The sequence below is a fragment of the Motacilla alba genome, chromosome 8 (genome assembly GCF_015832195.1).
Source record: "Motacilla alba alba isolate MOTALB_02 chromosome 8, Motacilla_alba_V1.0_pri, whole genome shotgun sequence".
Classification (NCBI taxonomy): Eukaryota; Metazoa; Chordata; class Aves; order Passeriformes; family Motacillidae; genus Motacilla; species Motacilla alba.
The window spans coordinates 28,129,061-28,153,979 of record NC_052023.1 but is presented as its reverse complement, the minus strand read 5'-3'; the positions used below and the strand labels follow the sequence as shown (position 1 = coordinate 28,153,979).

The window sequence follows — 24,919 nt, the reverse complement described above, 5'->3', positions numbered from 1 at the left end:
ATCCCGCGGGGCCAGCTCCGGGCATCCCGCGGGGTCCGGTCTGAGCATCCCGCGGGGCCAGCACCGGGCATCCCGCGGGTCCAGCTCCGGGCATCCCGCGGGTCCAGCTCTGAGCATCCCGCGGGGCCAGCTCCGGGCATCCCGCGGGTCCAGCTCCGGGCATCCCGCGGGGTCCCACCCCGGGCACCCGCCCGCAGTCCCCGGGAGCCGCCCCCAGGGCACCCGACAGCCTCAGGTGTCCCCAAAGGGCGGGATGTGCCGCCCGTCCGTCTGTCCTGCCGATCTCAGCACGCCCCGGCATCGCAAGGAACGGTCCTGGCATCCCGGACCCACTGCCACACCCCTGGCCTGGCCTGACCCACGGTGCCCCGGCTGCAGGGCTCCCTCGCAGGGGCCCAGACAAGCACAGAGAGGCGAGGCACCAAGGACATGCTTTCAGGGGGCAGGTTTTTGCACTCACAGCTCCAGGCACAGACATGCCCGTTGCCTGTCCTGAGACTGTGAAATTCCCTTTCACCCAGAGCCGGTGGTGTTTGTTCTTGCTGCACTTTGAAGAGCATTGTCTACCTGCATCCTCGGGCAGCCCTGGCTTTGCTCGAGCCCAGTAACATAGAATGGGGTCAGACATGGGGATACTGGGGCCTCCTGCTCTCATCAGATTTGGGCCAGTCTCCATCAGCAAGACACAAAAGCCAGAACCACACCTTCTTGCTCTGCTGTCCTCCTCAATCTGTGGATTTCTCTTGTTTTTTTTCTTGAAGGAGGAATATTCAGACTGTAGAGATGGCTGCTACCCAAAAGTGCCTCTCCTTGCCCCCAAAGGACAGGATTAAACCCATCTTTAAACCAAACTAAATACCACCAGAAATACTTTCTTCCTCTTAGAAAGAACAGAAACCAGCGAGGTATTTCAGTAACATATTAAATCCTTCCTTTTAGTTTTGAAATGCCGGGGTTGATTTGTTTTCCTTATGTTTTTCCAGCCTTTGAAAGCGATCGTCAGGAAAAGGCCTCGGCAGTTTTAGGTGCTGTTTGCTGTGGCAGCTCTCCAGGCTGGTCTCACGGCCAGCCCTGGCAGTGCCATGACAGCGCAGGGGTCTGGTGCTCCGGGCCAGCGGGAGGCCGGGCCAGCTGGGCACGGGCTCGGGACTCCCGAAGCGCTGGCCTGGCAGCCTCAGGACAGCCTGTGCTGCCAGATGGGGTAGCTGCCCTCAGGGAAGCTGAGCCATGGAGACAGAAGTGAAGGAGCCTGTGCTCAAGGGACCCATTATCCTTGAGAGAGGCTGGTCAGGCGATGCTTTTAGAGATGCCTTTGCCTCCCACTGCTCTCTGTGTCCAAAGGCTGACCGTCCTCCTCCCAGCCTCCCTGGCTGCTTCCCGTCCTGCCCTGTTCTGCTCAGCCCTGCTGCAGGGACCCGCACGGCCCTGCCCCTTCTCCGCAGACTTCCCTTCCCAGGGAGGCCAGAGGAAAGGGAGGCACAGCGCCATCCCACACGAATCCTGAGGTCAGCATCGCCCGCCATCCCCTGTGCCACAGCCGCTTCCTCTCTCACACGAGATGTTTTCTTTGTGTCTGGCAGCTCCATCCCTGCGGAGCTACCGTGGGAGAGAGGGGTGGAATGGAGGAGCTGCAGTCCCCTAAGGAGGATGCGCGTCCCGGGGCTGCAGGCACCAGATTTGGGGTGGTTTTGGGACACGTGTGCCTTAGGGACCAGGGGTGCTTGGCTTGTGCACAGCCTTGCTTCAGCAAGAGCTTACGTGGCCTCTCGCGCCACTTGCCGCGCGTGTGACTTCTGCCTGTGACCTGTGGGCATGTTTGGAGGCAATGTGAGTCTGTGCCATGCCTGGGACATGGCGCTGGCCTGCGTCGGTGTGTTTCTAAGGGCACCTCAGGTTCCCTTCGGTGTCGGTGAGGCCCAGCCATTGCCACGGCAGCGCAGGATGCTGTGCCTGTGCACTCCCCGGGAACAGCGTGTCCAGAACATTTCCGTTTGGCAGGAGGTGCACAAGGATACAGGACTGCCAGAGCACAGCCGCTTCCTGACGGCGGCAGCCTGAATTTCAGTGAGCACACAGAGGCCCACACTCACGGCTGGGAGCCTTTCTTGGAACACGCTGCTTGTGTGACCCCAGCGTGGGCAGTGCGACCCAGAGCCGCAGGGTGCCGTGCCGTGCCATCGGGACCACTTCCCTGCCACCCAAAGGATGGAGGGTGAGAGCCAGGCTGTTCCTGGAGCTGGAAAAGGAGCCAGACAGGCCGTAAGGATGGCTCTCTGTCCGCCCCAGCTCCCTGGCACACGGCAGCGATGGGATGCTCAGGCTCGCCGGGTGCCGACCGGCAGCGCGGGCCCTTTGGGGAGCTGGGGGGCGGCTCCCCAGAGCAGCCCCGCGTCCCGGGGCTCCCCGCAGCCCGCTCCGGGCGGGTGCTGCCCGAGTGCCCCGCGGAGCCCGAGCAGCGGGCTGGGGCTCTGGGGAGCCCCGCCGCAGGTGGGAAAAGCCGCCAGGGGCTCGTCCCGCCGCCGAAGGGGAAAGGACCGGGAGAGGAAGGGAGGGAGGAGCGGAGGGTGGGAGGGAGGAGCGGGAGGGAGGGAAGCAGGAGGAGCGGGGCGGGAGCCCGGGCCGGCCCCGCCCGCCCCGCCGCTCCGCACCTGAGCGAGCAGCGGCGGCTCCGCGCCGGCCCCGGCCCCGGCCCCGGCCCCTCCACGCCCGCCCATGGCTCGGCCGCTGCCGCTGCTGCTCTGCCTGGCCGCGCTGGGCGCCGGCTGCCGGGCAGGGACGGACCCCGCCGGCACGGCCGCGCCCTCCGCCGAGCCGCTGCAGGACGAGGCGGACAACCAGGAGAACATCCTCTCGCAGGTACCGCGGCTGGGCAGCGCCCGCGGGGCTGTGCGCGCCCCGGCTGATGCTGCGCGCTCGGCAGAGCCGGGTGCTGCCGAGGGCAGGCTCGTCGGCGGTGCTGGGTGGTGCTGTGCTCGCTCTCAGTGGCTCTGGGTGCACGCTGTCGGCGGTGCTGGGTGGTGCTGTGCTCGCTCTCAGTGGCTCTGGGTGCACGCTGTCGGCGGTGCTGGGCGATGCTGAGCGCGTCCTGGGTGATGCTGGGTGCGCGCTCCCGGTGGAGCTCGGTGATGCTGCGCGCCGGAGGGAGCTCATCGCGGGGGGCACGGTGAAATCGCTGGAGCCCGTCAGGGAGCGCTGCACGGACTCCATCCTAGCATTTCTCCGGGGGGACTCAGAAAAAGGGAAACTCCTCGAGAGGAGAATTGGTGGGGCCTCTTTGTGTGCCGAGGGGAGGGATCCAGGCTCTCTCCCTGCCAGTGGGATGCGGTGGAGGTTTCTGTTAGATTTGGCCGATCAGGCAGCGTGTTATTATCTGCCCTCGGAAATGGCTAACGCACAGACTATTGCAAATGTACCGCCAAAGTTATTTTTGTGCTTGGGCTTCCAGAAGCGCTGTCTGCAAATCTCCGTAAAGGAAATTCCTGGCATTGTATGGGGCTGATCAGAAGTACTGCTTCACCACCAGGTTTCGCTGCTTATAGAGTGACTTTCAGTCACTCTTCCAATGTACCCTTGCCCTGTTGTCCTGTGTAAAACAGTCTTGCTCTGGGTAGCAGGTGGCTTATTGGGTCTCTTGCACACAGAGCATTAAAAGAAAGCAGAAAAATTAAAAATCCTTGTATTTAAAATTCAAAGCGGCGTTCTGCGCACAGTGCAATAAAAAATACCCTGTTGGAAGAAGCCAGTTTTTATTCCCCTTGAAGGCAGTGATCAGCTCTGCGCTCTCTAGAGAGCTCCTTGTCCTGGCAGATTCTGGAAGAGCTGGCCAGTTTCCTCGAGACTCAGGGCATCCAGAGCGTCCTTGTTTGGACCTTGAGCTCTAGGCCGTGCTTGTCCCTGGGCGCGCAGGCAGAGGACGGGAGGTTTGCTCACTGCTGCTGACCTGTGCCCAGCTGCTAGGTGACTACGACAAGGTGAAGGCGGTGTCCGAAGGCTCCGACTGCCGCTGCAAATGCCTGGTCAGACCCCTGGGCCGTGGCGCCTGCCAAAGGATTAACGAGGGCGCCTTCCGAGCGGAGGATTTTTACACGGTGGAAACCATCACGTCAGGACCCAGCTGCAAGTGTGCGTGCGTGGCCCCCCCCTCAGCTCTCAACCCTTGCGAGGGCGACTTCAGGCTGAAGAAGCTGCGGGAGGCAGAAAGCAGCGACCTGAAGGTAGGAGAGCAGTTTCAGCTCCTGACTCTTTTGGGGGCAAGATCATCTTATGAAAGCTTTTTTTTTCCTGAGCTTTTTCTGAAAAAAACCTCTGTTTCCTAACATTTTTGTAAACCATCTCCTAGTTATATTTATATCTGCATGTTTGATATAGAAATCAAGCTCAGCTTCAGGGATTGAGTCGAGCAGCTGCAGTGGATGATTCACTTGATTCATCCTGTGCTGCCTGGGGTCCACTGTGGCTCTCTGTGCTGAGAGCCCAGTAGGGACGGGGCTACTCCCTGCCCTCTGTCCTGCTCCAAATGTCCCTGGAGGACAGCTCTGCTCCGCTCAGCAGCTGCCAGGTCTTTTTTCTGTTGCAGACAGGGACTCCCAAGGACCTACGCAAAAAAGTTGATTTGGCTCCCAAGGGCCGAAAGCTGCTGATGCGTCAGCGTGAGGGTGTGATGCACAGCTGGCTGACGGCAGGATGGATCTGTTGTTTTAAATGCTGACACTTCTCTATTATTTAGTATTTTATCTCTCTAGTAATATATACCTCTTTTCCAAAAGTGACAGTGTTTGTTTTAAGTACTCCTGACTTTTACTGGATGCTTCCTTTAGCTGGTCTAGCAGCAGGCAGCAGACCCTGCTGGGTTTTCCAGTTTGCTTCCAGTGTAGGGCAGCAGAACGTGCCACTGGCTTGCTCCAGTCCCGGCGAGTCCCTGGAGTGGCAGGTTGAGTGCTGGTGGCACTGGTGCCCCTAAATCCCTCTCGGGTGGGAAGAGGGGTGGCGTGCAAGGTGCCGTGGGGCAGCTGCCATTGAGGCCACCACGATGGGCTCGTTCTAATTAATTTGGAGCTTGAAGATGTGTTTCATCTTGCCTGACTGCAGACAGTTAGCAGCTTCTTGTCCAAGCTCCCCTGCAGCTAGGGAAGATAAACAGGCACAGGCAGACAATCCATCATTCCAGGGGAGGAGGAGCCCCAGTCTGGAGCTGTTTGATGGTCCCTCGTCTGGGAAAAAGCCAGGAGGTCCCACGTGGCCTTAGATGAGGGGCGTGAGCTCTCTGCGGTTAGGGGAGGGGACACCCCCGAGGCGACAGAGCCACCCTTGTGGTCCCAGCTCTCTGCTCATCCTCCTCCTCCAGGAGGAGCAGAGCTGCCTGGCTGTCCCTTGGCTCCGGCTGCGCTTCCCACCGGGGAGCTGCTCGCAGCCAGCTGTGGTGTGAAAGGCTGTCCTCTAGGAACTGGCCCCGGCTCCCCCGCGCCTTTCGCAAGGGCTGGCGGCCAGGCGGTTGCACAAGGTTTATCCAAACACACACACACACGGGGGTTTTCTGTGCTGCCAGGCTCCATCCCAGGAGCTGGGCAGCAGGATTGCCTTCCCTCCAAGCACAGAGCCCCTCCTGGGGTCGGCATCACTGGGAACAGCCCCTTCTTGTAGGAGAGGCTGGGAAGAAGGAGAGGACGCAGCTCCGGTTCTTAAGCTGCTCATGAGGAGCAGCTCCCACAGCTCATCAGTGAGTGAGCCCCACAGCCCTGAGCAGCCCCGAAGGGTTTTACTCTCTTTGCCAGCCCCACAAGCGTTGCTCTTGCCCGGGCCAGCAGCAGGAAGGGCACAGGGTCATTTGTAGGTTGTGTTTTACCAGACTTTCTTATGATCTGACACAACAGCCCTGGGTACTCCATGTGTGGGGGAGCTGTGGGAAGGTCCCTCCCTTGGGTGGGCTGGAGGATGAGTCCCTGAGGGAATCATGAGAAAGACGGAGAAATCCAGGCAGCAGGAGCACAGCCCAGGGCGACCAAACTCAGTTGAATGCCTGCACTGGGCTTCCCAGCTGAAGGTTTCAGTCCCATCTGTGCCTTTAGTAAGGCCCAAAGGGAATTCATGGACCATCAGACCAGTGGGAGCCAAAGTCCACAGTGGGTGAAGGGAGGGAAGCAGTGAGTTGCCAGGAACATCAGTGTGGTCTTTGGGGGAAGGTCAGCGTGGTGTTGGCAGGGAGCAGCTTTATCTCAGATCTATTTCTGTGAAATGGCAGCATGCTGCCTGCAGGCACAGCGTGAGTTTTGGGGGTCTCGGTGCAGAGTCGGTGCAAGGAGGCTGCGCTCAGGATCGTTTGGAAGGAGGTTAATGCAGTCTGCAACCTTTGTGCATTGATGGAAATTCTCCAGCCTGGAGGGAAAGTGGTTGTCTCCAGTGGCTGTCTGGCAGGCAGTGTGCATTGTATCGGTCGTCTCCATCCAGCTCTCAGTGGAAAGTGGATGCACAGCCATAAAACAGCTCTTGTCTCTTAATGCTGTCATTTTATCTGGCCCAAAAAATCTTTCCTTTGCTGTCAGCTCCACAGGGAGGCTGCAGAGGCTGGGGTGGAAACTCCAAGTGCTGCCAGCAGTGCTGCCTGTGATTCTCCCATGTTTATGAAGCTCTGCTGACCAGTTTTTAGCTGCTGGGAGAAAATGTCACCGCCCTGTAGTAATTCCTATGCACTGAAAATCCTGCTCAGCCATCGGGGTTGTAGAGTCTACAGCACCGGGCTGGACGTGTGGGCACACATGGGGACACGTGGGACAAGGAGGAGGTGGCCCAGGAGCCCTTCCCACCAGCCATGCCATGCTCAGCACTGTCCTTCTGTGGAGCAGCACCAGAAACTGGACAAAATGCAGAACAAGGGCTCTGCTGCCCAGTTCCCCCAGGGGTGACCAAGGGCTGGTGCTGGACAGGACACAGGCGCAGGGGGAACTTAAATACAGGGTGTCTGTGAAATGGGTGGCTGCAGGAGAGAGCAGCATCCCTCTGATAGAATTCTTCTTCAGAAAGGCAACCATTGCCAGGCTGGCCCTGGATTTCTATTTCTTCACTCTTGCAATTTGAGAGTATTTTAAAACTTTTTAACAAGTTTCTTCTTGTTCCAGGAAAAAGAGCACAGGATGGCACGAACTCAGAGTCTGATCTCAAACTGAGCTGCCTTTTTCTTGTTGCCTCTTTTGCTGGCAGTCACATCACTGATGGAGTAGTTAAGCCTTTGGGCTTGTGGGAGAGCCTGCCTAGAGCTGGCAAAGAGAGCAGCATTTTATCTTGCATCCCCAGCACCCAAAATGGGGTGCCTCCTGAAGCCTCCTGAAGCCCCGAGGCACTGTGGAGGTGGGGAGTGTCACTCTGCACGCCGTGCTCTGACCAGGGCAGCAGTGCAGCAGGGCTGTGTAAGGGAAAACTTGCCTTTTAATCCACATTCTTGCACTCAGGTGGGGTGCACTTGACTGTTTGGCTGAAGAAGGTCCGTGGGGGTACGTTACAGCAAGTGCTGCTGCCTGACTCTTCTCCCCTTGCCTTGCAGCTCTCCTCCATTGTCGAGATGCTGGAAAGTGCCTTTTACGGCTTAGACCTTCTGAAGCTGCACTCAGTCACCACCAAGCTGGTGGGTCGGGTGGAGAAGCTCGAGGAGGTGAGTCCTGCTCCCCTCCAGTGCCCTCGCCCTCGGTGGGACTGGCCCCCAGCCGAGTTCCTGCTACCTTTGGGGCATTCAGAGCCACGTTGCCTGGGAAGAAATGTTAATTAGCTCTTTGGCTGAAACGAAACCAGACCAGATTGGATGTCTGAAGCATCCCCATCCCATCAGCCTTGCCTGACCCTCTCCAGCTCTCTCAGTCCCTCAGGGCTTAGACTGGGAGCGGGATCCCAGCTGTGGCCTCAGCAGGAGCAGCATCTCCTTTGGGTCAGAAGGCCCTGCTGTTAAGTTTTTCCTCTTCTCAGCTTTACTTGCGTGCTGGTGTGATGGTTGCTCTCGACCGGGAGCTTTTGTGCTGTTTGATGTGGGGGCGAGGGGTTCAAGGCTGGTGCTGGGGTACACTCAGCAGGACTGTGAGGAGCCAAGGAGCTCACATTCCTGAAGGACCAAGTTACGTCTTGGCCTGTGTTAAAACAGAGCAGAACCCTCAACCTTCCATTTAATTTTAGAGCAGACTTCCAGTGAAATAATTTTCACTTCCATACAGTTTAATATTTCTTTGGCTAGCACGGCGTAGGGTTTGCAGTTGAAGCTGTGCTCGGCTTTGTAGCAACAGGTTGCCAGATTAAATAGTGGAGTTTTCTCCCGTGGTCCGTATCTGGGACGGTAATCCTGCATTCTTGTCGGAGTGGAGCGGCCCTGTTCGTCTCCAGCCAGGAGCTGAGAGGCGATGATTTACAAAGCCAAAATTCCACTTGCAAAGTGTTTCAGGAAGGCACGGCGTGCTCCGTCCCAGGGTCAGGAAGGAGACTGCTGAGGGGAGCACGCTTGTCTGGGGGGCTTTGAGTTTCCAAGCGTGGAAATTGACCCAGAAGGGGTTTTGAGGTCTGAAAATAATGAAGCACCAATGTTCCCCTTTGCAATCCCACCCTCTTCCTGTGGTTTAGTGTGTTCTTAGGGTCATTGCTTGGGTTTGCCAAGGGATTGTTTTAGGTGGGGCTATCCCTGCACTCTGCTCCAGTACCAAAGTGGCCCTGCCTACCAGCTGCAGGGGGGCTCAGAGCCAGCAGTGCTGGTGGCACGTTGGGCACATGGGGTGACCTTTGCAGCCTGGTCACCCCACTCACAGCCTGTCACAGCGAGGCAGATGGGCAGGAAGCGCCACAGGGCTGAAGGAGTTTGGCCTGGGAGGGAGCTGTAGAGGTGTAGAAGCAGGGAATTCACAAGGGTCTCTAATTTCCCAGAAGCGAGGCTGCAGGATCACGTAAAAGCAGCTGAAGCTGCCTGCAGGCACTCGGGCAGGATGGAGAAAGGCTGGAGAGGCCTTGGTCAGAAGGAGTGCTTGGGGCAGAGCCGAGCTGATGCAGGCAGCAGGTGTGAAATGCCTCCCGCTGCTGGCTTAGCACGGGAATTCCTGTTGAGAGGATGTGGAGGAGGATCACGCCCTGCACGGCCGTGGGCTCTGACAGCAGGGACAGCTGAGATGCTGAACTGGAGCCTGGCGTGCCTTCAGAGCATCGCCCTCCCAGGCGGGAGCGCTTCTGGCAGCTGCTGCCCTGCACAGCAGCTGAGCAGCCTCAGCAGCATCACGGGCCAGCCTTCGGTGCTGCCTCTCCGCTCAAGGGGAGGCAGATTTTATCCCTAAGCAGGTCACAAGCCAAACATTACACAAGAGAAGGGGCGAGGGCACAAAGCTGTTGGAATCAGTCATCCTCTGCAAAGGAGGATGGTGTCGGGAGCTGCTCCTGCGCTGCTCCTGGGAGAGCATCATGAGATTCCCTGCTCCTCTGCTTACTGCAGCAGAACGCTTGCTGGAGAGTCCCTGTGTCATTGGACTCAGCCTCAAAGCGCCCTGGTAAATCTGTGACTCGTGATTCTTGGGTAAAGACTGGGAATTCAGATTCCCGTGGAAGGGACTGGGGGTTAACCCTCTGTGTTTGCAGAGCTTGGAGGGTTTCATGAGTTCTTTGCAGTACAACAAGGTGTTTTAGACCGATTTGGTGTCGGTAGAGGGAAGGAACCCCCAGTTCTTGGTCCATGGAGTGCCTTCTCTAGTGAGGCAGCTCCTCTGCTTTGTTTCCAGCTCACAGCTGTCGCATCAGCTGGCAATTCTGAGGTCACAGATGGAGGTCATGGTGGCTTTTAGGAGAAATTAATGACAGAACAGATTGAAAACGAAGGATCAGGGTAACTACCCCCAGTATCTGTGCTGAAGTGCTTTGACTGATGTGCCAGCTATCCAAAGCAGTTGCTGTTTGAGGTGTAGAAGCCCAAGGAGTGATGAGCAGAGACTGCAACAATCCCTTGGGGATGGGGTGTGCCTGTGGCTGGGGGACTGAGAAGGGTTAAGGGCTTTGCCTGCTGGGTGAGTTGCAACCAGCCCCAGCTCTGTCCCTGTCACAGGACAGCTCTCTGAGGGTCGCTGGCTCTTGTCCTGTCCCCAGATTCTCAGATTCTGCGGGAGCAGAGGGTGTTGGGGAGCAGCAGTCCCTGAGAGCAGGCGCTGTGTGGCCAGGCCAGGAAAGTGGGATTAATCAATGCAAGATGAACTTGCTGCCACGGGTAAAGGGCACCAGGCTGACTGGAGGTGTTCCAGCTTGTCTTTTCCTCAGGGTAGGGGTTGAAGAGCCTCAAGGCCACTCTCCCGCTCCATGGGAGCCTGCAGCAAAGAGTAGATCTGGGATATGTACACCAGGGATGGGTTCCTGGATCCCGCTGGGGTCATGGGCATCTTCTTAGCAGCTGAAGTGCCTAGCCTCATGGAGAATCCCCAGCTGTGAGCCCAGGATGGCAGCACAGAGCTCCGGGGCTGCGCTTGGGGGGCACAGAACATCCCTTGCCATTAAAGCCTCCTCTCTTGCTTTCCTAGGGCATGTCCAGGAACTTCACGCAGGAAGGCCAGCGGGCAGGAGCCAGCGGGGAGGAGGGGCTGCAGGATCCCCCTGGCCGGGAAAACTGCTCCAGGCTCCTCAGCAACAGCCTGGCCGACATCGAGGGCTCTCTGCAGCGGGACGCCGAGGCTGCCTACGCTCACTCAGAGGTACAGCTCAGTGTCACTGCTGCTGCTCCCGCAGCCCTGGCCTGGCCAGGGATGTGGCCGCTGCCCCGGGGTGATTTTCTCCTCGCTCGAGTGACCCCGTTTATGCGCCTCCAACTCCGAGCCGTGTGTCTCAGCACGGCCCAGCTGCTGCTGCCATGGGATGGAGGTGGAAGCGGAGGGAGCTTGCTCCCTCGGCCTCCCCCCTTCCCACGGGGTTGTTGGTTTTCGAGGTCAGCGGTGGCTGAGCTGCTTGGAAAACGTGATGTCATTGTGGGGCCGGCTGGGAAGCGCTGGGAAACAGAGCCTTTGATTAGCAGGGCTTGGGGCTCGGTGGAGGGACAGCCTGTCGCCTGCCTCCCCTCCCTCCCAGCCAGGCAATTACCCCTCCACCAGCGGCCCCTGCGCCCGGCGGGCTCTGGGCAGGGCCTTGGGCATCCCCCTGGCTCTGGCACCCAGCCCCAGACTGTGGGGGTTCCCGTGGCTCTGCCCAGCATGGGGACATCCTTTGCCTGGGGCAGCAGTTTCTGCACAGCCCCGGAGAGGTGTGAGCGGGGTGTTTTGGGAAAAGGTCTGTCCAGGGTGTCCTGAAGCTCTTGCTGCTTCAGTGGTACTATCTAGGATGGCTCCTCTGATCCCTGCTGGGCGTCCTGCCCTCACCCCAGTGTCCCTCTGCAGGGCAGTAGGAGGTGTCTGGTGGCAGGGGGAACAGTTAGTGCATAATTTCCAGCTCAAGCAGGGGTGCTCAGCTCCTGAGGATGGCAAGAGCCTGCGCTTGCCCTCCACCCCTGCTCTGCAGATCCTGTGTGGGGGTGGGCTCCCCAGGCCCCTGGGGACAGGGGTGGGCTCCCACACGTGCACTGCGTGTCAGCAGGTAGGGAAATGGCTCCGACCGTGCTGTGCCAGTGCTCCCTGCCCCAGGGAGAGCCGTGCCCAGGCAGGGGTGCCCGGCTGTGCTCCCGGCCCCACTGCCCTGCTCCCCACGCCGTGAGCTGAGCAGCTGCTGCCTGCTGGAGAGGAGCCAGCCCCAGCCAGGCAGGGGAGCAGAGCATGGGGCTTTTATTACCCCGAGTGACCTCATTTCCCAATATTCCCCTTTTCTCACTGCTAATTGCAGCAGGGCCCATCTTGTCAGCCAAATGGGCACGGCTTCAACCCTCAGGCTGGCTTTTCGATTTCCTTTAATGAGATGAAATCCTTCAGACCTGAGCTGTGGCAGCTGGTCCCTGCCCTGGGGGGGTTCCTGGTCCCTGCCTCGGGAGGTTCCCGCTCCTGCTGGGAAGGTGCCTTCAGCCTCTCTGCCCTGTGAAAGCTCAGTGCACATTGCACACTCTGCTGCTGGAGCCAGCCCCTGGCATTCCAGGGAGTGACCCCGCTTCTCCTGCCTGCCCTGCATCCCACAGCGTGTGCCTTACGGAGCCCCGAGTCCCAGAACTGCAGGGTGGCACCAAGGATATGCAGGAGCAGTGCTGGTCTGCCACCCTGCTGTGTCCTGAAGGGTTTCCCATGGCACGATGGACTGAGGGAGACCCTGAGGAAGGAGGGAGCTCAAATCCTTCTGCCCAGCGTGGGGCTGTGCAGCCTGACCTGCCCTTTCACCAAAACGTGGCATTTCCAGCCTATCTGGTAACAATTCCTGTGTCTCTTCCAGGGAAAATATGAAGAAAGATTCCTGAAGGATGAAACCATCTCCCAGCAGATCAACTCTGTGGAATCCCTCCCGGAGCTGCACCTCTCTCTGGAGGACAAGAAGCCTGAGCAGCTCTTGCAGAGGAAGCTGCGGGTGAGGAGCCGGCCTCCTTCCAAGCCCACCATTGTCCGAGGGGTCACCTACTACAAAGCCCAGTCCACCGAGAATGACATCGAGGAGACACGTGAGTTGGGTATGCAGCCACGGTGGGATGGTGGCTGCATCCCGCAGCAAAGCCAGTGCCTCATCCCCTGGGAATGTGGGGGCAAAGTGTGTGGGAGCAGCAGGGGGAGGTGGGACAGCTGGTACCTCACCGCTGTGCAGCCTTTGAGCTGTGCACGCGGGGCAGTGTGGCATTGTTATCCCGTGGAAAATCCCTGGTAGCTAGGGAAATAGCTCACTGCTTTGCTTCAAAACACCCGGCATCAACACCATTCCAGAAGTAAATGGAGGTTTATTAAACATGCTTGTGTTTCAAATCCGCCTGCCCGATGGCATCCCGGGAGGATGTGTGTTTGCTGTGGTCAGGGCAGCTCAGGGCTCACAGCCTGGCCGTGCTGGGAGCAGGGGATGAGCCCTGGGGGTCGTGCTGGGAGCAGGGGATGAGCCCTCCCAGACCAGCGGAGCGGGCAGCACGGGCAGGGCAGGAGGGCAAGTGCCCTCGCTGTGCAGACTGGCTCAGCAGCGAGGACACCCAGCCCTGCCCCGCGGGGCTTCGTGAGCCCCTGGAGATGAGGAGGAGCAAAGGGTGCCTGTGCTGGCTCAGGAATCCCAGTGATGCCCTTCTGCTTTGGCATCCTGGGTTAGGAGAGTGGGATCTGGTTTAGAATGCAGCTGGGTCTCCGTCCTGCCCAGTCTGCGAGGTGGCAGGGCAGAATTGATCTCCGTCACCTCCCGCTCTGCCTGGCCCGAGGCGGTGGATGTCACTGTGATGGGGCCTCACTCACCTCCTGACATGGGCACTGTCAGCCTCTGCAGTTCTGAGGGGACACGGAGAGGGAACGCAGGGGGATTTAGTACCAGCCAGCCTGCAGCAGTGGCCAGGGAGCCGGCTGGAGGGGCCTGGCTCCCCGGGCTGCAGGGCTGACACCCGTGCCTGTGTTTGGCAGCGGACGAGCTGTTCAGCGGGGACAACACGGTGGATCTGCTGATAGAGGACCAGCTCCTGAGGCCCAGCAGCAGGGCAGGCGAGCCCATGAGAAAGCCCTCCCCAGTGGGGTGGCCGCCCACCCCTGGCATAGCTCCCACCACCCTGCCGGCTGCGGGCACTCCTGCCACATCCACGGTGCCACTGTCCCCTGCCACGCCAGACCCCACCGCCGCCAGCTGGCTGACCCCCGCCCCGGAGCCCGTGACTGCCCCGGCAGGGCTGGCGGAGGAGGGGACCCCACAGCTACCCGCAGGCATGGCCAGCACAGTGGCGGCCACAGCCACGGAGAACTTGCTCGTGGCCACCCCCACTGGAGGCTGGAGTGACACGGAGCGCAGCGCAGGAGCTTGGGTCCGCGCAAACACCCCCGCAACGCCGGTCAGCCCGGCCATCCCTGCCACCCCGAAGGAGGGCCTGGAGGAGGAGGACATCAGGAACATCATCGGTGAGTGCCTGCAGGTGCTGCACCCATCCAGCTTTGTGAGGGGGGCCTGGCTCGTGCCCGCGGGGCGTCCCACTAAGCACAGCACACCTGGATTTGGTCACAGGTGGGAGGTGTCATGGAGATGGCAGCTGGACAGCACTCCACTGGGGTGCCAGCTTTAATTATTAACTCTGGAACCTACTGTAGTTTCCTCCCACCTTTAGGGGCTGGGCTGGGCAGAGCAGAAAGAGATGGGACCTGAGATAGCCAGCAGCCTTGGCCGGAGCAGGGACATGGCTGAGGCTGTGGGGAGATGTCTGGGGGTTCTGGCCGGTGCTGCTGGGCCTCACAAAGCTGCACCAGAGCCAAGGTGGCAGGGGGTACCTGCTGGGTGAGCAAGGGACTTGGAGGGGGTGATGCCTTCAGGGAGAGCATGGCCACCCTGCCTCTGGCCTCACGAGCCTTCCCCTGCCCACGCAGGGCGCTGCAAGGACACGCTGTCCACCATCTCGGGGCCCACCACGCAGAACACCTACGGGCGCAATGAGGGAGCCTGGATGAAGGACCCCCTGGCCCAGGAGGAGCGGATCTACGTCACCAATTACTACTATGGAAACACACTGGTGGAGTTCAGGAACCTTGACAATTTCAAGCAAGGTGGGTTTGCACCATCTCTGATACCACGCCAGCCACCGCTCAGCTGATCCGAGCAGCATCGCCGTTCCTGCGGATGCTGCATCGTGGGGGGATGATCTGCCTAGGGACCTTCCACTCTGGTGTGCGGGGTACAGAGCGTGGGACAGCTCAGGCTGTGGCTGGTGGCCGGGGAGGGAGCGCAGGCAGAGCTGTGGGCAGAGGGTGCTGCTGGCATGGCCACTCACCCCACAGCAAAGGCAGGTCTCAGCAGCCAGGTGTGTCTGCCCTGCAGGTCGCTGGAGCAACTCCTACAAGCTCCCGTACAGCTGGATTGGGACGGGGCACGTTGTCTACAACGGTTCCTTCTACTATAACCGGGCCTTCACGCGCAACATCATCAAGTACGACCTGAAGCAGCGCTACGTGGCCGCCTGGGCCATGCTGCACGACGTGGCCTACGAGGAGTCCACCCCGTGGCGGTGGCGAGGCCACTCTGACGTGGACTTTGCCGTGGACGAGAACGGCCTGTGGGTCATCTACCCAGCCATCAGCTACGAGGGCTTCAACCAGGAGGTGATCGTGCTGAGCAAGCTGAACGCGGCCGACCTCAGCACGCAGAAGGAGACCACGTGGCGGACGGGGCTGCGCAAGAATTTCTACGGGAACTGCTTTGTCATCTGTGGGGTCCTGTATGCGGTCGACAGCTACAACAAGAGGAACGCCAACATCTCCTATGCCTTTGACACGCACACCAACACGCAGATCATCCCCAGGCTGCTCTTTGAGAACGAGTACGCCTACACCACGCAGATAGACTATAACCCCAAGGACCGCCTGCTCTACGCCTGGGACAATGGCCACCAAGTCACCTACCACGTCATCTTTGCCTACTGAGACTCCCCCACCACCGTGGGGCACTGCAAGCCAGGGGCCACCAGCACCTTTTATTATTATTTTTATTGTTATTATTGTTATTTTGTACAAATTGAAGAGTAAATGATGGGTTTTGTTCCGAGCTGGTTTTTTATGGCGGATTGTAGATCGATCCCCAGGCCAGAAGCACCCCCTTTGTCTTTGCTGTATCCTTGCTTCTGATTTTCCTTCCCAGGGGAAGGAGGTCCTCCTTTGGAAGGGCAGGCCCGGCTCTCCTACCCAGGGAAGAGGAGGTGGCCCAGACACCGTCCTCCTGAGGATGTTTTTAGCTGGAGATGATCAGGAAGACACCCTGAACCGGCGCAAAGCTGCGCGCACCAGGTCCCAGCGGGATGCTGCTGCCTGCCTGTTCTGGTGGAGGACCTGCATGTCCCATGGGAATGTCCCGTCTCTCAGGACCATCTCTGCAGCTGATGGCCAGCAGGCCCCTTGGAGATCCTGCTGTACAACGGGGCTGCGAGCACAGCTCCAGCAGCCCCTGGTGCTGGTACTTATGTCGAGGACTGTCCCCTCCAGCCGGGGCTCTGCTCTTTGCAGGCTGCTCTGGGAGGCTGGGCGCACCCCGAGCCCTGACCCATGCCTGGAGGGAGCTGGCGGCAGGAGGGGGATGCTGTAAATACGTGTAGATGGCTTTTGTTTGTTCATTTTGTAACCCAAATAGTTCCCCTTGGCATTTGCTGGGCGAAGGCTCTGCTCAGCTGGGCGCTGGGCTGCCTGGGCAGGGGCTGGCAGAGCCCTCGCTGTGCCACTCCACCTCCTACATTCCCTCTCATGCCCATGCCAGCCCTGGTCCTGGACCATCAAGATCCCCTCAGAGAGGCACAGCCCTCGCCCTCCTGCCCATCAGCATCTTGTATTTACCTGCTGTCAGTAATAAAGGATCCAGTACCTTCGCAGCTGTTCGGGGCTTTCTTTGGCTCTGGTTCACCCTCGGGGTGCCCAATGCACAGGGGTGTTTGGGTGGGTTTTGGTTGGTTTGGGGAGAGCCAGTTTACACACCAGATGGGGACAAACTCCAGAGGGCTTTAGGCCGCTTGGGACTGGTACCGGGGCAGGGTGACATGCCACGTCCAGCCCTCAAGGGCTCCTCTGGCAGGCTCGGAGTGAGCAGCTTGTGTAGGGTACCTGCTCTCCAGCAGCAGGACAGGACAGAGTCAATGTGCCACGGGCACTGCCAACACTGTGCCAAGCAGAGCTGCCCTGCAGCCCAAGAGATGGCAGACCAGGGCAGGTGTTCCAGTAGTTTGCAATATTAACAAGCACAATAATGAAGTTATTAGTAATAAATAAAAGAAGGAATTTACTGCCTTCAGTACTAGGGATACAGAGAACAGAATTACACAGGATGAGAGATGCTCTCCACCACCAGAGCCCAGGGCTGCTGGCTGAGGATGTGGTGTTGCAGCAGTCCCGAGCCCCCAGCCCCCACCAGCAGCCCTTCCCAATGTGCCAGGCTGTGCCAAGCCCAGCCGCCACCCCAGTCCCCTCCGCAGCTCCCTGGCAGCAAAGGCCCCCACAGGCAGCAGCCCCTACCCATGGCTGCGGGGGAGCCGCGTGCCTCTGGCTGGGGCACCGCTGGGGTTTTTCTTTCTGACTATTGTGAGCTGGCCCACAGTCAGGTGGGGCCAGGCCAGGAAAATGAACTGGTGCGAGCAGCACAGCCAAGCCCAGCTCCCTCCCAGCAGCGCGAGCGCCGCGGGACGGGGCCTGCGCTGCCTGCGCCGGGGACGTGGCACAGGGCACAGCTTCTGCAGGGTGTTGCAAGGCACACACTTCACAGGGGTGTGCTGCCCCTCACGCTCCTCCTCACTGCCCCTGGAGCTGTTTGTCTTGCTGAGGGATCAACTTGTATTTCCTAACAGCCACACACATACACGAATAATAATATTAATAATAATAATTATTATAATAATTCATAATTAAAAACCCCATGTGAGCCAGTTAGCGCTCAAATCATGAAGGAAATGCAGCTGGCTGGCAAACTGAAGCTCATCATCCTCTTCATGAACTGCACAGGGGAGAAAAAAATAATGTAACAACATGCTGAAGTCATTATGCAAGGCTGATGCTCTGCTGGCGGCTCATCCCAGCTGAGCACCAGTGTGCTGGAGCTCCTGGGCCCAGCTCCTGCCTGGGGCTCAGCTGACAAACACAGGAGCAGTGAGCAGAGCGCCACTGGAATGGCAGCAGTTGGCTGTGGCCAGTGTTTGGGGCAAAAGGAACGCTCCCCTGCTGCCCAGTGTGTGGCTGGCTGTGCTGGCGAGGCTGAGAGGGGTGTGTGACGCATGTGTGGCTTCAGGAGAAGGTGCTGCGGCTCTGTCCCACGGAACTGAAGCATCCCCTCTGCCCCAGCAAGGCCGGTGCTGCTCCACGGGCAGTTATTAGCAGTGAAAAGTATTAAATAGCACACACAAAAAACCCACGCAAACAAAAACCAGGAAGAAAAACTCAAAAAAACCCGAACTTTACAAATCCATCTGCTGCATGAAATCACTTCCTTTGGGCCAAGCCGTGCAGCCACGTGGGCTGGTGAAGGCAGCAGCAGGACCCTGGAAAGCCAGGCAGGTGCAGGGTGGGCAGTGCCCCATCGGGCAGCCTAGCCCCAGGGCAGTGGGGGTGTTCTGATTGTAGTACTTTAGTGGTGAGTGCGGGGCCCCAGCACCCTCCTGAGGGGCTGGGCTGCTCCCCCACACTGCTGCATCCCAGGGCTCGCTGCTGAGGGAGGCTGCACAGGCAGGATTTGGGAGGGACTGATGAGGAGTGGGGCTGTCTGGTCAGGCCCAGCACCCGAAGCTGGGAGCTGGACTTCCTCCTGCTGCCCAAGCACACTGCAGGGAGAGCAGCCCCATCCCAAGTGGGGGTGTCTGCTGCCTTGTCTCTGGCTCATCAGCCCACCTCCTGCAGCCTAACGGGGACAGAAATGACAACTAACCCACAATTCTGGACAGCGCATAAGTAGCAGGGATGGCCCGTGTCCCCCACGTAGTGTGGGGCCCCCAGGACTGTCCCTGGCGAGGAGCCAGCTGAGCCGCATTATCCCCGGGCAGGAGGCGGCCCTTGGGTAAGGTCAGGCACAGGAATGGGCTAAAGGGGGCTGTCCCTGCTGTGCCCACGTGCCAGGAGCCCCAGGACCTGCCAGGGAAAGGGGCTCAGGCTGGTGGCAGGACCTGCTGCGTGCCGGTGCTCCCCTGTGCGCCGTCACAGGAGCTACTGCAGGGATTTGACGATGGCCCTCAGGGCGTGGGGCGTCTCTGGGACGGAGGGCGAGGAGCTGTAGAAGGTGTCGGTGTGATTTCTGCGCTGCTCTCGGAGGTATGGAGGGACAGATGAACTTTTGATGTGGAGGATCCTGGTGTCCATCACTTCGCAGTCAATCTGCATCATCACCTCGTAGTCCTGCCCATTGATCACATTTTCTGCAAAAGTAAGGATAAAAAAAAAAACAGGTCAGAGCTAGCCCTGCAAGCTAGGGATCCAACAGCACTAAAAGCAGAGCTTTCCAGACCTTTTTTTCTGTCTGGAGCAGGAGCTGCAGTGGGGGAACTCCCTTTTTGCAGCTGCACACATGGTGCTCCATCTCACACAGCAGAGCCCCAGACTGCTCGTGACACCTCAAGGAGCCCAGATCACACTAAGCATGTGCAGTCACACCTAGAAATTAATGTCTTTTATTTCCCCTTCTTCATCTGCACATCATTACTGTTGGAGTTTGCGCTGTGTAACATCCATTACAGAACTGTTGTTCTTGAGCCACTAAAGTATGGGAGTAATTGAAAATAAGGTTTATTTAAGAAAGCTGAATGTTTCACTTTCTGTAACCCTCTTGACATTGGGGATCTTGAGGAATTTCTTCACTGGTTTATTAACAAAAAAACCCTAAAAGGTGATCTCTCAAAAGAATTAACTGTGCCTCATTCCCATCCTGACCTGGCTGTTGTACTTGAGTGACGTGGTGACACTGGGCAAGGCTACCCCCCTGACAGAGCCCTGGACACAGGAAGACCTTGACCAGCACAGGGGACCCCAGTGTGGCCCCCAGCCCGGGACATCTGCTGCCACAGGAGCTGCTGGGCTTACAGGCTGTGCACATGGCTAGCATCTGCTGCCTGGATTTAAAGGTGGGAGACTATTCCCTGCACAGACAGCGTGCCCAGGAATGCAAGAGCTGGGATTGGATTTCCAGGCAAGACCAATCCTTTCAGAGCCAGAAGACTGCCATTGGCAGGGGCTCCTTTCTGCGCTCAGGAGGATGGAAGATCACCTAATGGAAAGCGTATGGACTGGAGGAATGCAATATACATTACTAATTTTTACTGTTTTCCTGGATTAACTCTGACTCTGGATGACAGCTGAAGACCGTGGCTGGACCCTGTTGTGCCCCACGCCACCTGCAGAAGCCATTAGATCAACTATGTCTGGTATAGTAATGAAAGGCAGGAGCAAACCCTTGCTAAGGGGGCTGAGAGCCTGCAAGGGAAATCAAAGCTTGCACCTGCAAGGAATGAAATGGAAAATGCTCTGCATGTGCCACCAAGAGACTGAGGCCAGGAGCAGCTGTGCAAGTCTCTGTGCCACTGACCCAAACCCCTGACAAGCACCTCACCCCTCCTGGATGCTGCACTGCTGATAAAGCCCTGCTGTGAAATAAGGTGCCGTGTCCCCAGCTGGGACCCTTCCAGAGGCCATCCCTCCAGGTCACCCCTCCTCTCTGCCTTTGGAGGTGCTCTTGGCTCCCACCCACAGGCTCAGGACCAGTCAGCAGAGGGAGCTGGGCTGCTGGTGCCACTCAGGAGAGGGGGCTGGAAAGGGGAGCAGAGGGGCACAAGGGGAAGCTGAAGGGCACGGAGCCTGGAGCCAGCAAATGGGCACAGATGGGCTCCCTGTGACACAGCAAGCTGGAAACAGCTCCTCAGCTCTCCTGCTGCAGTCCATGGAACCCCAGCTACGTGAGAAACAGTGCTCCAAAGCCACCAGTGGCTGAGGTGGGATGGGATGGTGGCCAGGGCCAGGAAAACATCTCGGTAGTGCAGTGAGCTTCCTTGACTATTCGCAGCCGGCACAGAGGGCTATCATTAAGTTCTGGGCATTGCACAAGACAGAGGAGAACAGCAATCCCAAGGGCTGCCCAGGCGAGGCAGGGAGCTGTGCTGTGTGGGTGGCACTGGGGAAGCAGCCCAGCCCGTTCTGGCCAGCTGGGATCCCAGTCCCCCTGTGCTGACACAGCTCCCTCCCAACAAAGCGTGCCAGGATTCAGTAAGGCAGAGCACTGCTACTCCATGGCAGGAGGGGCTGTGTCTTCTGAGGCCACCACAGCGGCGAGAGCTGGGAGGAATCACCCCCACGATGAGCTTCTCTGGCCAGCAGGCACACAGGGGATGTACACCCCCCGCCCCTCCAGACATTCACAAAAAGTACCCAAATTCTGCCCTCGGCCTGTGAGTTAGCACAGGAGTTAAAGGCAGGTTTGAAGTTTTGATTCTTTCCCTTTTTGGGGTGAAGGCATTGAACTGCTGCAGAAAACCTCTGCAAGGGCTTTGATCTCACAGGGGTGAGAGCAGCAGTGGGAACAGCTCAATGCCCACTACAGGCATTTCCAGCAGCCTTTCTCATTACCATTAGCTCTAAACTGACACAGAAGAGGACGTGGGGTGTTCCTCTAAGACCACAGTTCCTGCTTGGTGCTGCTGCCAGGCACCTGGCTCAGCTTCATTCTAAGGAGGGGTCTGGAAGTGGTTGCAGCCTCGGGACACCCGGCTCACCCCAGCCCAGGGATGCTCTGTGAATGCCCATGTGATGGTCTCAGCAAAGCAACAGGCAAACGTGACCCTGAGTACAGCTGGCACAAGCCCCTGTTTGGAAAGATTGGCTCACTGTCATTGCAAAAAATGATTCCACACGGCTCCGTCCTGAGCTCGATGCCATTAAACTGCTTCATGATCTGGATGAGGAATGGACAGCATACTTAGAAGATTTCTGGAAGATGCTAAACTGGAGAGATTTCAACAGCCTTGGAGTGGCTAGATTGGATGAGACTGCAGTTTTGATAAAAGAGAGAAGCTGTCCAAAATCTTCAGAATGCATTTCAACCACAGCCAGAGCTGGAAAATGAGTAAAAATGGGGCTGGGCAGAAATACTACAGAAAAACCTTGAGGACTGCAGAGGATCACTGTGGATAAGCCAGCAGAATGACAGGATTAGAAACAACAGCTCGACTGCAAGAGAAACATATTTAACTTTGACCAAGTTTCTAATGATAATGAAATACAAGCACTGGATGGAAGTACCTTGGGGAGACGAGAGGATCTGCACAATGAAGAGCTTTTAAGGAAAGGCTGGAGGAGCAGCTGCCTGTCAAGCCCTTGGGTACTAGAGCTCCACAGACACTTGCATTCACTCCTGATCCCTCTGGCCCTGCCCCTCTGTGAGCTGCAAGTGCCAAATGCAGCACCTCGAGTTGTGGGTTCTCCATTGGACTCCATGGTCTGATCTGATTCCCAGAACACGCAAATGATTTTGCCTGGTGATTCCTGTGTCAGATCATTCAAAACCAGCCTTGTCAGGCTTTCCCTCCTTCCCCTCCCGTGCAGTACCAACATCTGGAGGCACCAGCGAGGCAGAGGGTGGGTTTCCAGAGGGGCTGTGCTCAGCAGCTGCGTGTGGCTGATCCCTGGAGGGGTCGGCGTGTGTAAGCAGTGCTCAGGCCAGCCTGCACTGCCCTGCCTGAGCACACAGCCACCACCCCTCCCAGCGAGGCACAGGGGTGTCTGTGAAGCAGAACTGACAGCCCCAGGCTGCTGCCATGTGTTCCACAGGGCTGCCCAAGGGCCCAGAGCAACACGGACACAGAGTGATCTCCCCTGTCCTGAATTACCTACGACTGATGTTTTGTGGGATTACGTAACTGAAAACACAGGAACGGATCTCCTGTAGAGGAGAGACAGATTAATAATAGATTAATAGAGATAGATCAATAAATAGATCTATTGCTCCTCTTTGAAGTTCAGAACATACCGTTTTTCACAGTGCAGACTCAGGCTTAAGCCATCCTTGCTGGGCCAAGAGCCTGTGCTGCAGTTAATTATTTGTTAACAGGTTTAAAAGCCCTGCTTCAGATGACTGACTATTTCAAATTAACAGCAGAGGTAATTGTGCCAAGTGTTGCAGCTCTGACTGCAACTTTCCCAAAGAGCCTTGCTGGCTCTTGCAGGCTGTACCAAACTCCCAGCACGAGCTTGGTCTAGGGAACAGAAACCTAATTCCCAGTGCTGCTCTCCCTCTAAAAACAATCATGTTGCAAGATCCAACAGATGAAAGCTGAAGTCTGTAGTCCAAACCAAACCCAAATAGGACTGAGGGCATTAACTACTGCTACAAATTACTGAGGATGACAGAAGATTGTCTTCATATTTGAGGCACTAGATTTTTAAAACTGTATTACTGAAAAGGCCATCAAACCAAAATCCTTCTTCTTCCCTCAGCAGCACTGACATCCATCAATCAGCTGGCTGTTCAAATGTCTGTGAGATTGAGCACCTACTTCTATGTGAGATACTCTCTCAGAGAAAGGAAGAAGACAGGCAGAGGGCTTGAAAGGCAGGAAATGAAACTTTTGTTCTGCAGTTAGTAAGAACAAATGGTCAGCTGTCTCCACAGACTTCAACTTTACACATATAATCAGGCTGTTTGGCCCTATGGACACATCTGTCTTAAAGAAGATGTAATTCTGATAATTCATCCTTTCCTACTTACATCTTCCCCAGAAAGCTTTGCTGCAGCAAATGTTCACTGTGAAAACTGGTGTCTGCAGAGAAACCGAAACAGAGCTCCCATGAAAGGCCACCTGAGCCTGCTGGACTGTTTCAAACACCATGGAAAGGCTTTACAGCTTTCTGAAGGTGCACTCACGCCATATGTACATTTATAGAGCCTTACTCTACCAGAACTATGAATTTTACTTTGCTCTGAGCAATATCACAGTGTATCACCAAAAAAATACTCAGTGGGACCAACACTCTGTCATTCAGTGAGGTCCTCAGTCCTCAGGCCCTTTTCTAAGTCCCCAGCTGCCTTTGAAGCAGATAACCCATGTACCTACTGGATGCTTTCTGAGTAGGTGACTTTGAAATGGTCAGCACCTGCCTGGCTCTGTATCTGCTGTGCTCACTGAACACACACTGAAGGTGCTGTCAGCCACACAGATCTGGACTAATGTCCTGCTAAGGTACAGGGAGGGCAGTCACTCACCCCACCCTTACTTTAACTACCTGCCTTTGTCAATAAGGCGAGAGAATCATCCCCTCCTTGTGTGTGGGGTGGGGAGCAGAAGGTGACTTTGCTATCCATGGAACCAGTTTAACTGATGTCAAAATAGGAGCGAGTGAATCACCCCTGTGCAAGGTGATCCCAACCCATCAACTCTACTAAAGCCATCTTTGCTGAGCAGCTACTCACCCTCTGTACTGTCACAATTCCTTCTAAAGAGGAAGTTTTCAGTCCGTGCCAGCACTAATCTACATATGGAGCCCCTTCTGCAGGCCCATCTCTCATAGCAGCAGAAACCAGGGCAGCTTTCAAAGAGCCACTAACGTGTTCCAGCACCTGGGCGCTTTGTGCGAGCTGTGCCAAGCTGACAGTGATAAAGTTTAGCTTCAGGAATGATTTAGCACCCAATTATCCAAATAGTTTTTACTGTAACCTGCCCTGGCCCAACCCAGAGCTTATGTTTAGGGCAGCAGGGCTCAGAAAGCATGAGCTTCAGGAGTTGAAGGCACCAGCTGCACTGGCCTGCTGAAGGGCTGCAGCTGTCCCCACACATAACTCACGGGGCTCTCTCTACATTGTCACTGCAGCAATCTTCCATCTCATCTCCGCTGAGAAGCCCTGACTGTCCTACCCAGCACATCTGGACAACGTTTCCATCTGAAGGGCTGGTACACACTACCAAATAAGTATATAAATGAAGCAGTGTTACAGACTAAAAATACGCTCACTGCAGCAACGCAGCGGGATTGCTAAAACATTTACAGACTGGATTGTTGGACAGGATTGTTTGAGGCAAGGGAGAAAGTTATAGTGTGACCCAAATAACTTCCCTTTTTGAAAGCAAATTCCCACTTGGAACTACTTCCAAACAGAGCTGTTGCAGAGGTCTCACCTCTGCGAAATCAGCTGTCCTCAGTCCCGGGCACAGACTAAGTGAGATCCTGGCATTTCAGTCTCCAGGTCTCCTGCCTCCTCTCCAGCTGTGAGCCAGGCATCTCTAGGAGTACAGAAACACTGGGTCCACACCATCAAACCCACCCTGACAAGCCATGAGCTGACAGCAGGAGACAGGGTCTCTCTCTTCATGCCCAATCCACTGGAGCAGTGGTGTCAGGGGTTATCCAAGGGAGATATGCACAGG

At 57.2% G+C, this 24,919-nt stretch overlaps 2 protein-coding genes across 4 annotated transcripts in view; one reads left to right on the top strand and one right to left on the bottom strand.

Annotated features, from left to right (window-relative positions):
• Window positions 1-2,634: 2,634 nt before the first annotated feature.
• Window positions 2,635-16,411, top strand: OLFML2B (olfactomedin like 2B). 2 transcript variants are annotated; one of them, XM_038145072.1, is made up of 8 exons: window positions 2,635-2,856; window positions 3,951-4,214; window positions 7,535-7,642; window positions 10,515-10,685; window positions 12,334-12,556; window positions 13,482-13,967; window positions 14,427-14,603; window positions 14,875-16,411. In XM_038145072.1, the coding sequence occupies exons 1-8, from the start codon at window positions 2,713-2,715 to the stop codon at window positions 15,474-15,476; spliced, it is 2,175 nt and encodes a 724-aa protein (XP_038001000.1). In that variant the 5' UTR covers window positions 2,635-2,712; the 3' UTR covers window positions 15,477-16,411. The 2 variants fall into 2 exon arrangements, with proteins under 2 accessions (XP_038001000.1, XP_038000999.1); XM_038145071.1 differs by having other exon boundaries at window positions 12,334-12,565.
• Window positions 16,412-16,788: 377 nt separating this feature from the next.
• The window catches only part of ATF6 (activating transcription factor 6), a 77,463-nt gene continuing 69,332 nt past the window's right edge, over window positions 16,789-24,919 (bottom strand). For both annotated transcript variants that reach the window (XM_038145061.1, XM_038145060.1), the window contains exon 16: window positions 16,789-18,931. In XM_038145061.1, coding sequence (XP_038000989.1) covers window positions 18,723-18,931 — 209 coding nt within the window. In that variant the 3' untranslated portion in view covers window positions 16,789-18,722. The remainder of the gene's footprint in view (window positions 18,932-24,919) is intronic.